The sequence below is a fragment of the Tympanuchus pallidicinctus genome, unplaced genomic scaffold (genome assembly GCF_026119805.1).
Source record: "Tympanuchus pallidicinctus isolate F22 unplaced genomic scaffold, pur_lepc_1.0 scaffold17, whole genome shotgun sequence".
Lineage (NCBI taxonomy): Eukaryota > Metazoa > Chordata > Aves > Galliformes > Phasianidae > Tympanuchus > Tympanuchus pallidicinctus.
In genome coordinates, this window is record NW_026294690.1 from 3,201,188 (window position 1) to 3,217,630 (window position 16,443).

The window sequence follows — 16,443 nt, forward strand, 5'->3', positions numbered from 1 at the left end:
TAAATCAAAAAGTAAATAAGCTTTTTAATTTAAATACTGGGACTAGAATGCCAGGCTTAGACACAGCCCATGCAAAGGGCTGTGCAACTCAACCCTGATACATTAATTTACCAGGAAAACGAACCTGCTCTGTGCTGGGACGAGAAACAGAAGCGAAAGGAAGTTAAAAAGTGCGTTTTAGCACGTCTTAAGGTTGGGGTTTCGTCTGCTCGTTGAAAAACTAGAATGCACTGAGGATCGCTACGGCTGTAACCAGCAGAATCTCTGGAAACAAAAAGAACAAAACAGTTGCGACGGGAGAAAGTTTTACCTGAAGTCGTCAGCTGCTTACATCAGCAGCACCGTCAGCTCACGCGGCAGGAACGCGTTCAGCGGGCTGGCAGCACGGAGCGGCGCCTGCAGGCGTTGCCGCCGGGAGCTCAGCCGCCCCTCACAGCCACCGCCGCTGCTTCGAAGCGCGCGCCCAGCAGCGCCCCGGGCGCAACCACTGCCGCCAGCACAGCGGGGGGCACCGCTCAGAGCCGCTGCCCTGAGGAACAGGTGAGCAGCTCGAAGGACGCGTCCCAAGGCGGTTATCCGAAGTAGATGTTATTGAGTGTTATTCACGCTGCTATTTACCTTTGCGGTTTTATTTTCTCCCTTACATCTCGTGAAAAATTCCCCTACCTTTTTTTTTTTTCCTGGTTGGTTGCGCCCAAAGCTCCCGCCATTCCCCGGCCCGGAGCTGCGTGCTGCTCTCAAACCCGCCCGGCCGCCAACAGGAACCCGGCAGCGGTGAGGGGAGCGCCTGGGCCCGGCGTCGAGCCCGTGTGTCGGGGCAGCGGCGGGAAGCGGGGCGGCGCGTGGTGGTGCCGAGGTGCCCTGAGATTCCCTGAGGTGCCGTTCGGAGCCGGCTGCTCGCGGCTGGGGGCGGCGGGGCCGTTCGGAGCGGTGTGCGGAGCGCGCCTCGTGCGTTCCACGCCGTGCTGCTGCGGGCGCCCGAATGCCCGTGGCGTTTCTTTCTTTTTCTTCACTTCTTCTTGTTTAGCGTTTCCTTTATGAGGCGAGGCTGAGAGCCCTGTAGCTGGTCAGCCTGGAGAAGAGAAGGCTGAGGGGGGATCTTATCAGTGCTTATGACCTAGCGCCATCAGCTGGGTCCCTTTATCCCAAGCAAGGCTTCCTTTACTCGCGTTTCTTTTTTCAGTATCTGAAGAAGGAGCGATCGCTGGTGGCTGCTGCAGAGAGGCACGACCTTGTGCTTTGGCTTTCCTTGTTCTTGCTGCTGTTGCCATAGAGAACTTGCTAAGCCAGAAGAGGATGTGTTGAGTGTCACAGCTGTGGCACAGCTCGCTCCCACGCCCTGTGTAACCTCTCGGTTGCTCACCTTCAGCTCCTCTGTTTCTTAACATCCTGCCTGGATGCCGACCTGTGCGACCTGCTGTAGGGAACCTGCTTTGGCAGGGGGGTTGGACTCAATGATCTCTGGAGGTCGCTTCCAACCCCTACAATTCTGTGATTCTGTGTGATTAACAGATTTGTAGCTTCTCCTCATATCCCCATAGCGTTGTTCTCTAAGATGTTCTTTGTGGAGAACTTTTGATGGAATGGCTTTTTTTTTCATAATTTGGTGTTTGATGTGATTGACTTAACCCCTGACATTTAGATGCTAGTGATCTGCTGCTATCTTTTTACAGGCAAACAGATTTGACTGCTTGACTCTCTCGATATGGAGAAGAAAGAAGTTTCAAAACGGCTGTATGTCGGAGGGCTTGGCCATACAGTTTCTAAGGCTGAACTGCAAGAAAGATTTGGGAAGTTTGGACGTGTTCTGGATGTAGAGATTATTACCAGAAAAGATGAGCAGGGTAACAGTTTTGCATCATCCTTTAAAAGTGAATTGTTTTTCACATGTGAAATAAGATTTTTGCTCCAGAGGCACTTTATTTTCAGGAAATAACGTAATTTTCAGCTTTAAGGGAAATACTGAAAGTATGTAGAAATTAATTAAATATTTATCATTGAGCAGGGAACCCTACGAAAACTTTTGCTTACATCACTGTCAGCAGTTCTGAGACAGATCTTAGAAAATGTAAGTATGTATACGTGTCTATATATTTTTTTTTTTATTTTTAATAAATCATTTTCTTGAACCAAGTTACATTATTCATGATACATCTGATGTTGTCTAGGCAGGACGTGGTAAAGGTGGACCTAGTTTTATTCTGTTATCATATGCATCTCGTTTGCTTTAAGCTGCAGTTTTTTTGAAAGATATTTTGCCAGAGTTTTCAGTATGTGGAACTAAGTAGGCTGAAAAAATTGCTTTGCAACTGAAGAGCTGATTTATGAGCTTATTCTTGCTCTTCAAAAGACATAGGAAATGTTTCAACCACTTACTTCAGAGCCATAAACCATTAGAAGGGACTTCCCATGAGAGGAAACCCAGAAGGAGAGTTCATGTAAACATTCTTGTGTTCTGACTGTTACACAAATTCCAGAATAGTTGAATTTCAAACTTATGAAATTACATATAATAGGTAGCAGCAAAATACCAGATGGCAATAACTATACCTGAAGAAGCAGCACTGGTGACTTGGTGTTTTATTTAGGAAGCATTGCTATTAGGAATAGGAAAGCTCTTTGAGATTAGTTAAAAGATAGTCCAGCCCTTGTTACTTTGATTCCGTAAGTTCCAAGTTGTTTTTCTTGCTCATTAACTATATTTTTCAAAGAAAACAGGATGTTAATTACCAAAGAGTTTCTCTGACAGCAGCACAGAAACTTCAGAGTGTGTGTACCTGAATTTTAACATCTGTGTTTGAGCTGATCCATACAGAGCCAAAGAGAACGTTCCAAGTCAGAACCTTAATTTTGAATGTAGACGTTGTTAAGTGTAGGATATTGGACTTTTCATGCACAGAAGGGATCATTGTTAAGTTCAGCGTGTATCTTTTAATGTAGAAAATATTAATTTCCAGTCTTCTTCTTTTAAAGGCGTATCAATTTTAAATAAAACCAAATGGGGAGGGAGGACACTGCAAATTGAATTTGCCAAAGAAAGCTTTTTACACAGGTAAAAATCAATCGACAAATTTTTTAGTGATGTACCCTTTTTCTGTTTAACTTGTAATATTATGGCAGTGCTTTAGGCATCTGCTATGCTCCTAATCTTTCTAATTTTTATTGATGTTGGTGGGCTGGTGGCACATATTTGATAGCACAATCTTTTTGCCACTATTATTCCCTTAAAGCTTAGCTATAATCAGAATAATGTTAATTCCTTGTGGGAAGGGTTGCTGCCGGTTATGATCTAACACAGAGGCAAATCTTTTTACATATGTTGTGTACTTTTTGATACAGGCTTGCCATGGAGAGAGAGGAAGCAAAGCTGCAGAAAGAAAAGCCACGGAGAAATGATGAAACAGTTCTTCTAGAATCACTGAAAAAGGCTGGTGTTGTAGACTTTCATATGAGAGCAGTACCAGGTACAGAGGTGCCAGACCATAAGGTATGGGGGAGTAGCTGTCTGGAGAATTAAAACAAAGAAATAGAATTGTGCCCAAACTTATTACATTCATATTGCATTCGTTTATGCTGTAGGTAAAGAAACGTGTGAAATGTGATCATCTAACTTTTAAAAAGTAGTCTGAGGAAATACCTTACAAATCCTTGGTGTTTTTGTAATGAATCTTTTATGCAAGAATTCTTTTCTTTACTTTTTTCATGCTAATTTTTCTTTTCTTTTAGAATTGGATCGTGGGTAAATTTGGCAGAGTCCTACCTATCCTTCGCCTTAGGAATCAACAGAAAAATAAAATATCCTTTTTGTTTTGGTTGGACATAGATACAATTCCCTTCTTTCTTTCATCTTAATGGTAAATATATATTTGCTAAATGGTCTTCATATTGACTGCTATGGCAAGTTTGATTTACTAAGTCCTTTAAGTAAATGTAGCGAGTTTTGTGTGTTTTGAACAACTTCCTTAGACTGCAAGGCCTTTGTTTAAAGGCATGCTGTCACAGCATTCCTCGTCCTTGCCCTTAGAATTTAGTTTGTAGAGATTAGAATTCTGCTTGCATAAAGAATCACGTTGCTTTTATTCCTTAATTCACATGAACATTGTGAAGTATGACCCATCAAAATATTGCCACAACCTTAGAAAGCTGGAGGAAGACTTGACACATGTAGTTCCTGTATCCAAGCTTACCTGGCATTTGGAAGAGAAAGAGGACAGCATAAGCAAGAAGCGACAAGGGGAGTTCCCTGTGACTAAGGAGCAACCTAAAAAACTGAGGCAGCTGGGCAGACTGGATGTGAATGGAGTGGAAGTGCTGCCTTCTGGGTGTCAGTCACATTTGAGAAACATAAGCTCATCACAGCTGGATCGAAGATTGAAAACCAAATCCAATGAGAAGTCAGAATTACCTCCAAGCAGTCTTAATAGTAATATATCAGGGCAAAGTTTGCTATTGGATAAAAACAGCGTTTCTAGAGTTGTGTTTCCAAATAAGAGAATGCGTGCTTCTGACAGTGACACTGATTCCGAAGAGGAAATCAGAGCAATGGTGATGAAGAAGATGGAAAAAGAGCAAACTAAAAATGCTGAGACTGAAAGTGACCACCTGGAAATTGTTGGAGATAATTTTGAGTTAAAATACAATACTCACTGGTCCTTAGGCAGCCGAGACGGCGTGAAGAAGGTTGTCAAAGGAAACAGTAAAGAGAGAGGCACTATGGACTGCGACAATGGTTACGATTCAGCGGATACAGATGAGATTATTGCTGAGAGTAAAGGTCTGAGTAGCACAAAAACTGTGGTTTTAGAAAACGCTAAGCAGGTGAAGGTGGAAAATGAACAAATGTTATCTAGTAAGAAATGTGATTTGGTAAACGACTCCTCATTGAAAACTCACGAATTAAGAGAATGTGTTGAAAGCAAAGGGAAAATGAGAAAACCTAGTATTTCTGCCTTGTTGAGTACAGCAGGGAATAGTACAGCAAAAGCAAATCATAGTGAGAGCTCTTATTCAGAGTCTGAGGAAGAAGAGTCTGAAATGAGTTCCGATTATGAATCCATGATGCAAAACTGTTATCGTCTAGACCTTACGTTAGATGACCTAAAAGCATTGGCTGCTGAAAAATCTGAGACATCAGTGGAAGAATTCAGTAGTACACAGAGTTCTAGTGAGTGCAGCATTAAAGAAGGTGCTAAAGGCAATGTCGTACATAAGCCAAAACATTCTAAAATTTCTCCTGCAGTTAAAAAAAAATGCATCTGTCCTGAAGATATACTTGCTGCCATTTTAGATGGGGAGGAGGATGCCGATGAGGAAAGCTTCAAGGGACGAAATAATTCATGTTTGAAATTCCAGCCCTTCAGAGGAATGGGATCCCTTTGTAATGAGTCAACTAAGGACAGCACTGATTTAAAAAAGAGATCTGTAGAAAGTTTAGGTTTCGAAGCTTCTCTTCCTTTTTGTGGAGAGAAGTCACCTGAAGGGCAATCTGAGAACCATCCGTTTTATTCTTTTGAAGTCAGCACTAAAAAGAAACAAAATATACATTGTGAACAGCTCGAGTTGTCAGATGCTGCCTCCTTAGCAGGTAAGAATGTTTGCGGGCCACATTTACAAGGAAAGAACACGAAGACAAATTCTCTGCAAGGTGAGCAGAATTCAGAGTACGGAGATACTGTTCCTTGCACTGATGAAAGTGAAGGTGAGAGCAGTGACATGGGTGGTAATGCTGCCATGTCACAGAGGCATGTAAAACGACAACTGAGAAGCCCAAAACTGCTTTCCAAAAAAATGAAAAGAGATGTAAGCAGCACAAGTTCAGAATGTGAAGTTAAGCAATGTGCAAATAGGAAGATGAGGCTGGTGGATGATAAAGAACTTCAAGGTTCTGCTTCAAAGGAATCTGATACAAAAAAGCAATTGGAGGATAACCAGAAGAGGCTGGCAGCTCTGGAAGAGAGACAGAAAGAAAGGCAATTACAGAAGAAACTCATTCAAGGAGCTCTTTCCAATTTGGTAATTGCACTTGTATCTTATCTGAATAACAGGCAGTAAAGCAAAAGGGGAAAATACACATATATATAATTTATATATAAAATTCAAGATATTTTGCAAGCTTATGTAATTCTTGATTATATTTCAGTTTTTGTTTTTGTAGTATGTATAAAATGTTGCATGCCTAATTCCTGGGATATCTCTAGAATGCAAAAGGTGTGCTGGATTCTCCCTTTACTCTCGTAGAAATGTGTCCAAGATACTTCTGTGTGACTGTGCTGAACGTTTACTGTTAACCTGCCTATTTTATTATGTAGGATAGCCAGCCAACAAGCAAGCATAAACACATCATATTCAATTCAGATGTGGAAAGTGAAGCTGAAGTGGAAGAAACATTGAAGCAAGATGAGAGTTTGGAAGATATGCATGGAGTAGTAAGTGTTGCTAGAAGGAGCTCTAGTATTCTTTGAGTCAATTCCATATTGATGGGACCGGAGCTTTTACTTTGAAGGCTATTTTTCGTAGCTTAGTGGAAGGAAAATTTAAACAATAAATATTTCAGTTAATTTGAGTGATTCTATTCTAGCTAACATGAAGCAAAATTCGAAGAGTATATCATTCATCTGTGAAAGCTGGGGATGCTGGAGAATTTGTAAGGAGATACTGATCTGTATGCAAGGTGTTTTAACTGTGTTTTAAAAGCAAAAAGAAGACATATGATTTTTTTAGCTTACAAGGCATAATTATTTAGTTTGGAATTTCTCTGCTTTTGGTCACAGGAAGGGAAGGTTTTGGCTTTGCTATTGTGGGAAGGCTTGTTGCTCTTTCCAACACAGTGGACGAAGAATCTTTATTCATGCAGAGTCTTGTTTTATAAAGTGATGTTTGAGTCCAAAGAAATTGTGTTTTAAAGTTGTGGAGTGCTTACCTTTTCTGCAGTTAATATTTATCAACTGACTTAAACTATGTTCTGTGAATGAGACTTGTTCAGAAGGGTTTTAGACATTGATATTTTAATCTTGATCTTCCTTTCTATAATCAGGAAGCTCATATTGTAAAACCTGAGATAATTTTTATGTGGATTTTCTCAGATATGTTGGAAAGCACATGAAGAAAGTTAATGCTGACTTATTTTCTCAAGCTTTTGAAAATGGCTCCTTTTCTGTGTTTTTCTTTTTTTAATAAAGAAGGAACACGATCCTAAATCTTCTAGAAGGCTCTTTGAAAGCAGCGAAGATGATCAAGATGAAACAGATGACGAGAGATTCAAAATTAAACCACAGTTTGAAGGCAAAGCTGGTGAAAAAGTGAGTGAAGCTATTAATGACTTCACCTTCTCATAAATGACCTTAATGCCACCTCAGAAGTGTGTAATGTGTAGCCTTGTGTGTGTGCACTATGATTTTGACAAAGCTACCATGACATTGTCTCCTCCAGAGAGAACAATGGCCGTGGAGGAAGTAATGCGTGTTGGGGGGGGGGGGGGGAGGGGAAATCACAGGTGTTGCCATTTTTGAATATGGAGAAACTTCTGAAAAAGGCATCAAGCTGAAGGTTGTCAGTGTGTAGTAACAGAGTGTTGGAAATAAGAAGTTACGATGTGTTGGTGATTTCTTCTCCAGCACTTAATAGAATTTCTTTTTATTTAGCTGCTAAATTTGCAATCACGGTTTGGCACAGATGAAAGATTTCGCATGGATGCTCGATTCCTTGAAAGTGAGAGTGAAGAAGAGGGTAAGCTTGTTCTTGTTTCCTAGGCAATAATAGTGGTAGGGCTATATAATGGAGCCTTAATTTTGGATGCTTGAAGCAACAGACAAACTATTTTTGCTTCTCTGGTCAGTTCTCAGAAGATAACCTAGCTGTACTTACTGTGTATTGGTCGCTGTGTTTTTTCAAAAACATGTTGCAAACACATTTCAGTAGCTCACCAAGGTATTAACTTGGCTCATAAATCAATGTTTGAAGTGATCTTTTTAATGCAGGATGATACCATTTACCCATATTTTTCATAGGATAAGGGATGACTTAACTAATATAAACTTCTTGATTTTTACATTCATTTCAGCTCTTTGTTTTGTAGTCAGCTTGTACTCCATTGATTTAGCAGTCTTAGAAAGAAAGATAACTTTGAGGTAAAATCACAGAACCCCCAAGGCTGGAGAAGACCTCCAAGATCACCCAGTCCAACTGTCTTCCTACCACGGCCATTTCCCTACTAAACCATCTTCCTTATTACAACACCTAATGTTTCTTGAGCACCTCTGAGGGTGGTGACTCAAATCCCTCCGTGTGCAGCCCTCCCAGAGCATTCTCTGGGAGAAGAAATTTTCCCTGACGTCCAACCTGGGTCTCCCCTGGAACAACTTGAGGCCATTATGTGTTTATATATTAGAAGGCAGAAAAGCTGAAAAATGCCAAACAAACAAAAGTTTCATAATTACTTACTCCACTTTTTTTTTAAAACTTGTCTGATTTCCACGTGAAATAGGGGTCCATAATATCTGTAGTCAGACTAGCTGCATAACAAGGAGGAAAGCCTCTAATTAGCTTTATAATTAGGAAAGCAGCTTGCCTATTTGCATGAGCTCTACTGTGGTAGTAGTGTTACACATTAAGAGTTACAGGCTTACTCTGGTCATAATTTGGGAGGGAACATTATTTATTTGTTTATTATTTAGGAGAAACCAATACAATGGAGGCAGATGTGGAAGAAGAAGAGTTTGCTGCAGAGAAAAAGAAAAATCTGCAAATACTGGGAAGTCTATTGAATATTGACCTGGAGCAATCAAAAACAACTAAAATGGCCATAAATGCTAAGAAATTCAAGTACGTACTTAAGGTTCTTCCAGTAAATTTTATATGATTGGATTGTTGGGATTGAGACTTAATATCTTAGTCTTTGCCTGTTCCCTACAGGGGCAAACATAAACAAGCTAGACAAATAACTGTGAGCTAGGCACTGATTAGATTGTTACTTCCATAGGAGTTAATAAAGTTATTGTTTTCTCTGGACTGCATGTGAGATGTAAGGTAAGTGTCCTACTTTCAAGGTATTAACATAGAGTTTCCAGTGGAGATTTTTTCTTCATTTGATTAGGAATTTCTTGCACACAGCCATGAACTGCAGTGGTAGAAGTTAACAATATTAAGTGTAGTGATGTGCAGTTAGGAACCTTTTACAGACAGTTGTCATTGGAGTTGCAGCAATTGACTGCTAACTGCTAAATACCATTCCACTGCTGCACAGTCACACTTATTTGTTTGACTACTCTGCAAGTTTTATTTTCTAAAAACTAAACACAGGAGGTGTATGGTGACTTCTGAGTCAGCCTGAACCACTGATTGAGCAGCTGGGGAAAAGACCCAGTCAGCACTGGGAGTGCAGGTGAGGGGAATTCAGCTGTGAGACAGGAAAGACCTGGCTGTGCCTCTCTTAGAGCTCATTGAAGGGCTGACTGCTAATGGGGAATGATGTCTGGTTGGGGATCCTTTCCTTGTGGCATTTTCCTTATGAGCCTAGATCTTCAGAAATGGGTGAGCATTTTTTCTTTCTAACACCTTTCTGTTGTGCAAGTTCCCTTGCCATTGTATGTCTTGTAATACTATTCTATTCTGTTGATCTTCCTGCTTGTTACAAGAGGAAATACCTGTGCAACCCCAGAGATTGTTTTAGGAAACTCTTTTGGGAATTGTTTTTCTCTAATGCTCAGTTAATGATAGTAAGTGAGTATGTGAGTATGGACTCTTTTCAGTGGTGAGTGGAGACAGGACAAGGGGAAATGGCCAGAAACTGCAGCATAGGAAGTTCCATACCAATGTGCAAAGGAACTTCTGCACAGTGAGGTGACGGAGCACTGGAACAGGCTGCCAGGGAGGTGGTGGAGTCTCCTTCTCTGGAGATGTTCCAGACCTGCCTGGATGCCGACCTGTGCGACCTGCTGTAGGGAACCTGCTTTGATGTGGGGTTGGACTCGATGATCTCTGGAGGTCCCTTCCAACCCCTACAATTCTGTGATTCTGTGATGTACTCACTTAGAAGCACTCAACCTGTGTTGTAAGCAGCATAGTTTTTTCCACACTAGTATTGTGGTCAGTCTAAACTTTTGATTATCATAGTTGAAAGTCTTCATTTTATTTCTTTTCCCTCCCCTCAGATTGATTATTTGTCAACATGAAAAATTTGCTGCTGGTTTATCTATAGATAAATATCTATCCATATACCTATGTCTGCTTATCTTTTAGGAGATGTGCATGTTTAGTAGAACTTTATGATGCACAAATTGAAGTCTGTTTTATGTTGAATACAAAAACTTGACTAAAGCCAATTGTGTGTAATTTTTCTTGATCTTTTCTGTGAAGAAGTAAATTTTAAAGTTTTAGGGTAACTTTGAGTTGGATATTTTAATGTCACATGGGTTGTTCTATGTTGTTTTCACTCTATCTTTACAGGGATATTAATGCTCTCCGCTACGATCCCACGAGGCAAGATCATGCAGTTTTTGAGAAGAAACCAAAAGCTATAGAAAAAGAGAGGTATTATTTCAGTTTGGTAACTGCTGTGATGTTTCTTTCCCTTGAAGGCTGGCTTTCAAAAACAGTGACTGATTTGTTTGATACTATGCAGACAGCTCTTTATTTCTTTAAGTTCACCCTGATATTGCTAAGATAATGACCAGTAGAAACTCAAAGTAATATGTTGTCTTTTTAATCTATCTTATCTTTATGTGCTATTTTCTGTCCTCCTTTTTCACCTTCAGGTTTCAAGTTCTGGGCTTTGGGATTTGCAAATCTGTGGACAGAAAGCATTGGCTTCTAACAGGTTTTTTTCAGGAATAGAACATGATCTGAACACTGTTATATTTAAATTAGGTATTGTCATGTATTAAAAGGAGATTCAGAGTGCCATTCACTGCAGAGTAGAATTGCTGCTGTCTTTTCATGGATTCAAACCTGAGGCGTTTCCCCAGTGCTTACCTTCAAAGGGTAGCAATTTGTGTGAGGTGAAAACAAATGGATTAGAAACTGAACCTCCAGGATGCCCATGATGTCCTGTAGACCCTGGAATGTCCTATTGCCAGAGTCTGGAATTGCTGAGAAAGAGGAGAAGCACTGTGGTGTTCGTTTATCTTTTTTTTTAATTGACATTCTGATTTCAGTAAGGCTAAAAGGAAGAAGAAGAAAGAAGAGAGTGAGAAGCTGCCTGAAGTGTCTAAAGAAATATACTGTGACATTGCTGTTGATCTGAAGGAGTTGTTTGGATCTTCAAAGAACAAATCAAAAAAACCAGAAGACCGACCCTGGGACAAAGATGAAGCAGAGGAATCAACCCCACGTGACCATGTGGGGCCTGATGTTGAGAGTAACACGGCTCAGGATTCTAGTGATTTCAGATTTTCCTTCTTTGATGACAAGGATCAGTCTGATGTAAAAGAAGGTAACAGTAGAACATACGTAGGAAGAGTGCTGTTTCTCATGAGTTGATTATTCCAGACACTGTGGAGTTATACTGCATATTTTAATTTCAGGAACCAGGGAGTTTTCAGAAGATAAAGCCACTAACTGAGCAAAATCATTATGGTCTTCTCTTACTAAGATCTCTGTAGTTTAATTGCAGTTAATCATATTTGCATCCCTGGAATTTTATAAGGGGTGGTGTTGAGGGATAACCTTGTGAGAAGGAACTACTCTGTAGTTATTCTTTGAACAGTAATGAGAAAAATTATTGTCCAGTGATTATTATTATTATTTTTTTAATTAACAGGAACAGAGATACATTAGTCAAGTCAGGTTTCATGTAACCCAGCAGGACTTAATAAATTGTTAATTAAGGGATTATTACAAGCAGAAGAAGTCCTTAAGTTTGCCCCTTAGATCCATGAACATTTTAAAATGTGTTTAATTGTAACTTCAGAAAAATTTAAACTCAGTAACACGTGTGTTATCTAGTTAATAAAACAGAAGAAGGCCTAATCTAAGGGAAATCAATATTATATGATAAAGACTAAAAAAATGAAATCAAGTCACTGAGTAGTACTGTGAAGATGACTGAAACATAAACAGGAAAAAATAACACAGCCTTGAGTAGTACTATTAGTTCAGTAACATTCTGAAACAGTAGGGTTTCAGTATAGCAACAAGAGCTCACTAGAGCAAAGAGGAAAATACTTGACCACAGGCTGCATCCAGAGTTCACAGGCTTCCTAGCAATGAGAATCACTGTAAGCACTATCTTGTGTTATCTGTTTATTGGCTTGTATTGATTAAAAATCCTATGTAGCACTGTGGGGCTGCTGTGCAAGCTACTGTGTTGACACAAAACAAAAAGACAAGTCTGTCCCCGTTTCACATACCTTGGTTGCTCCAGTGATTTTTGTTGTTTTGTTCAACCTGACTTCCAAAAGGCCATGCATGACATGTGAAAGCCTTGATGGGAGAACACGAATAGAATGGCTTTTGCAGCACAAATTATAAGTGTGTTGTGGATCATTTAAACTTACTCTCTTCCCTGTGAATCCTCTTTGTCCAAATTAGAACTTACTGAGTTTTCACTGGAATAAAATGTTTGTTTTATAGTCTGTCTACTGCTGGGTTTGGAAATGGCTTTATGTTGCTGGGGGGCTGTATAAAGAAGAACCATCTTCTCTTTTCTGGCTGCACAGATACTGTGCTTATGTACTAAAAGTAGAGGATACCTCTAACCTCAGAACTTCTGGCTAAGGGGATTAGTAAGTGCTCAGGTGCACGTGTCAGTTAACACATGTAAACTGAGCTGCTAGCAAGTGGCTGTGTTTTTTTTAGGCAGGAGCATGTATGTGAAAATAGGAAAGTAATGAGTCCTGTCACACAGAACCTTTCTAAGACAGTGAAAGGAAGTTTATATTCCATTTATTACAGGCTGAAAATTTGAATAGGTGAAACTACTCCCGGCTCAATTAATAGTAGCTGTTTTGTCAGAACGACCTGATCAGAACTGTGGACACTAACAGTGGGCTTCAAAGGAACTTCTGTGTTTTTTTCCTGTGCAGTATTTGATACTAGTGATACGCTTTGAGGATGGCTTTGTAACACGTGAAAAAGCAAGCTATATTCATACTTGCCCTTAGGGTCATAGGAAATATATGAAGGGAGTTTTTGTACTGTTCAAGTCTGTTATTTTCCAATATAACTATTTTGCTCTTGAGTAGAACTCTACTGGCAAGGAAAAGAGTAATCTGATTCTCGTGCTATTATTGCAGAGCCTTATGTATTTGAAGCAATAAAACCTATGAAAGTCAAATGGCAAGAAGATCCACGTTTCCAGGACAGTAGCTCTGAGGATGATGATGAACCAGAGGCAACAGAAAGTGAAAGAGAGAAAGAAATGCAAGTTCTCTTTGTATTTGTTGTCTTCTTGGTAGGAACTAATGCTGGGTGAATTTTAATAGCAGCAAGTATAAGCATGGGTAACTAACAACCTTCACTGTGCATCCTTAACCAAGAAAAGTCTTTTTTAAGAGAAACCACTCCTTACTGCACAGAACATAATATTAAAAAATGTTGCTATCAGACTTGATTTGAAGTTAAATATTAAAATAGAGTTTCTAGCAGATTGCATGGTATTTAACTGGGTACTGGTTTTGGCCAAGTCAAATAATGTCAAGCGTTCTTCAATATTTCTATCCAGAAGTCTATATCTGGTTACTGTGGAGCACTGTTGTTCTTCAGTACTGCTATTCTCTGAAATACTGCAGCTTTAATATATGCTAATGGAACTTGATACTAAATTCTATGGTGTTAACACTTTGTGTTTTTCTAGGTTTCTCCCTTTACCACAATCAGGAAGTGCAAGGTTTTTCTTCTTCTCCAAAGATGATGAACGATTAAGAGGTGAAACAGAGTTTATTCACCTTTTCTTTCCCTTCCAGTCTCTTTACTGCAACTGAAGAGGGAAAAAGATTGCCTGGTTAATTAATTAATGGTTTCTAACTTAAATACAGATGAGATGTTAAGACAAAAAAAAAAATCACAACTTTCAGTCATTTCCTGTGCTGTGGGTTGTGGTAGTGCATCCCAACAGAAACTGCAGCTGTTAGCTTGCACTCTTATTTTTAGATCACTGCCTAATTTTTTGCTGATCTTTTAGAGCTTACAAATGTCACTTGGTAAACTAGCTAGATCTTTGGTTCCTTTCAGGCATCTATATGATCTTTTTTTTCCATGCTTCAGTTCTTACTAGGAATATTCAATATGCTTATCAGCCATATACACCCTTATGGTTCTTGGTACTAAGTAATGTGGTGTGTTCTTTCCTGTGAATGTAATGAATCCCATAGTAGAAAAAGAATGGAGTTGGTTCTGATATCTTATAGAAGTGATTATTAGGGCAGTTTTAATTAATGTTCATTTTCTGAGAGAAGTTATAGATTGATTTAAAGAAAAGCATACAAAAGTTACTGTGTACCTAATGCAGTTGTTGTATTGTAACCTGGTCTGTGTATCTGATTTACAGTACTCTGAGTTCATAGCAGGCATAGGTTTTCTTGGTAGACACAGAATCACAGTGCTGAGCTTAATGTAAGGATTGCTGGTTTGCTGCAATTTGTATTTCAGCATAGTAAGGAAAGCTACAGCTACCCTTCATTTTTCCTACCATGCAAAGCTGCAATGAATGAAACCTGTTTTAGTCAGCTGTGTGGTGGAGTTATGGGTTGTGAGTTGTCTGTGCAGAAGATGATCTGATTTTTAACTCTCACTATTTTGCATGAGACTTAAGAAGCGTTACCATGTTCCAATGGCTTTAACCATATTAATTTGTTCTGTGCAGAGGGACCCAAGTTATTTTGTAGATCAGTTAACCTCAATGAAGAAAAAGATAGCTGGGAAGACAGGCGTAGATTATTACTCGAGGTGAGTATTTTAAACAACCTTTTTGAAAAACTATAGCTGAAATCTCAGCATGAGAATGGAATGGGGCTGTTTATTTGCTTAATTTGCAGTAAAGATAAACTTGGGAACTTCAGAGAGACAAACTTTGTCATATCAGGAAGCTAAATTGTTTTTTTAGCCTGTAACTTCATGTTGTTGTGTGTAGTTGGGTAAGTTATTGAAAGCCTGTATTGCACAGGGCTGGTTAGTTAACTGCATGGAAAAAAACAGTTTGAAACAAGTGGGTGAACTGACAACTTCTGATAATGCTGTGTTAAAATTGAAACATTTTCAGGAATGCCGGAAGAAACATAAGGATGCAAGAAGGAAAGTGAAAACAAACAATAAGTCTTGATGTTTTGTGTTTCTTCTTTGAAAGAGATATTTTTCTGCAACTTCTTCAAAATTCTAGTATTTCAAAGATCTAACAGGAAGCAATATTTTAAAAGACTCCTAAATATCATTTCTGAATAGCTACATATTTATTATGTCAATGTAAGAAGTTCTTTTGGTTTTGTTTGTTTGGGATTTTTTCTGTATGGTTTAAATGTGACTTCCTTCTTTGTGTACTGACCAAGAAGTGGGTCATTTAAAAGAGGAACAGTGGATTCTTTTGCTGTGTTCTTGGGCCCCTGTGCTGCACGGGGTTGATGAAGAGCAGACTGATCCACGTTTACATAAGCTATATTCAGCTGAATGTAGTAGAGATCCTATTGGAGGATCCTTTACAAGTTTTTGGAATGTTCTACGTTCAAAGTAAACGTTTACCAGAAGTTTATGAAGATATGTATATAACTGGGAAAACCTATGAAACTAGGTTTGTATTTCTTCAGAAAGATAATTTTTCTACTTTTTAATTGTGTACAGACATTAATAAATAATAAGGACAAATGCTGGTGTTGTATGCTTGTGGAATGATATTTTTACATGTGAGGTGTTCTCATCCAATTAGCATATATGCTGCAGAACCATAGCAGCATTAGAATACAGAGTGTTGTGAAGATATTCTCTGTTGTTGGCTAATTGTCTTGGAAGTTAAAGCACGTTTCAGCATGTATGTGATCTGCCTGGAGGCAGTCACTCAGTGTACCTTACTGCAGACCACAATGCCCAAATACTTGTTGGTACACGGTACAAGTTGTTACGTGCATCCCCTTGTCCCTTATCCTTGGTTGAAAGCTGCATGCTGGGCAAAAATTCAAAGTAATAAGAGAAACTCGTTCAGGACTGTGGGCAGATAACTAGTTGTATCCAGTGAGGCTTGTTGGATTTGGCTCCAAGTGCAATGCAATTTCTTGTAAGAACTCTGTCACAACGCCTAACCTTCATCTTGCCAGGGTCCACCACTTAAAGCAAGGGTTTGTTTTAACTTCCTTTGGCTCTTCCTGGTCTCAGGAGTACAAAGACTGCTGTTGCCAGGCATTACATTAGGAAACAAGGAGGTTAGCTGGCTGTCTCTAGGTTTAAATGGCAAGTGAGTGATAGAGGAGCTCTTAATGCCACTGAAGTAAGAAATTTCAAAAACAAGTTTAACCTTGAAAGAAG

At 39.4% G+C, this 16,443-nt stretch overlaps 2 protein-coding genes across 4 annotated transcripts in view; one reads left to right on the forward strand and one right to left on the reverse strand.

Annotated features, from left to right (window-relative positions):
* The window catches only part of CENPP (centromere protein P), a 116,941-nt gene extending 116,492 nt beyond the window's left edge, over positions 1-449 (reverse strand). The window contains exon 1 of the mRNA XM_052679248.1: positions 311-449. The gene's annotated coding sequence lies outside the window, so the exon portion shown is untranslated. The remainder of the gene's footprint in view (positions 1-310) is intronic.
* Positions 450-476: 27 nt separating this feature from the next.
* On the forward strand, positions 477-15,791 carry NOL8 (nucleolar protein 8). 3 transcript variants are annotated; one of them, XM_052679239.1, is made up of 17 exons: positions 477-581; positions 1,674-1,844; positions 2,006-2,068; positions 2,974-3,052; positions 3,340-3,487; positions 3,727-3,795; positions 4,099-6,012; positions 6,309-6,425; positions 7,179-7,298; positions 7,641-7,725; positions 8,673-8,820; positions 10,444-10,527; positions 11,151-11,428; positions 13,230-13,356; positions 13,790-13,860; positions 14,798-14,880; positions 15,194-15,791. In XM_052679239.1, exons 2-17 carry the CDS (start codon positions 1,706-1,708, stop codon positions 15,251-15,253), a joined length of 3,585 nt encoding a protein of 1,194 aa, XP_052535199.1. In that variant the 5' UTR covers positions 477-581; positions 1,674-1,705; the 3' UTR covers positions 15,254-15,791. The 3 variants fall into 3 exon arrangements, with proteins under 3 accessions (XP_052535199.1, XP_052535197.1, XP_052535198.1); XM_052679237.1 differs by lacking the exon at positions 477-581 and adding an exon at positions 701-774; XM_052679238.1 differs by lacking the exon at positions 477-581 and adding an exon at positions 759-876.
* Positions 15,792-16,443: the final 652 nt, after the last annotated feature.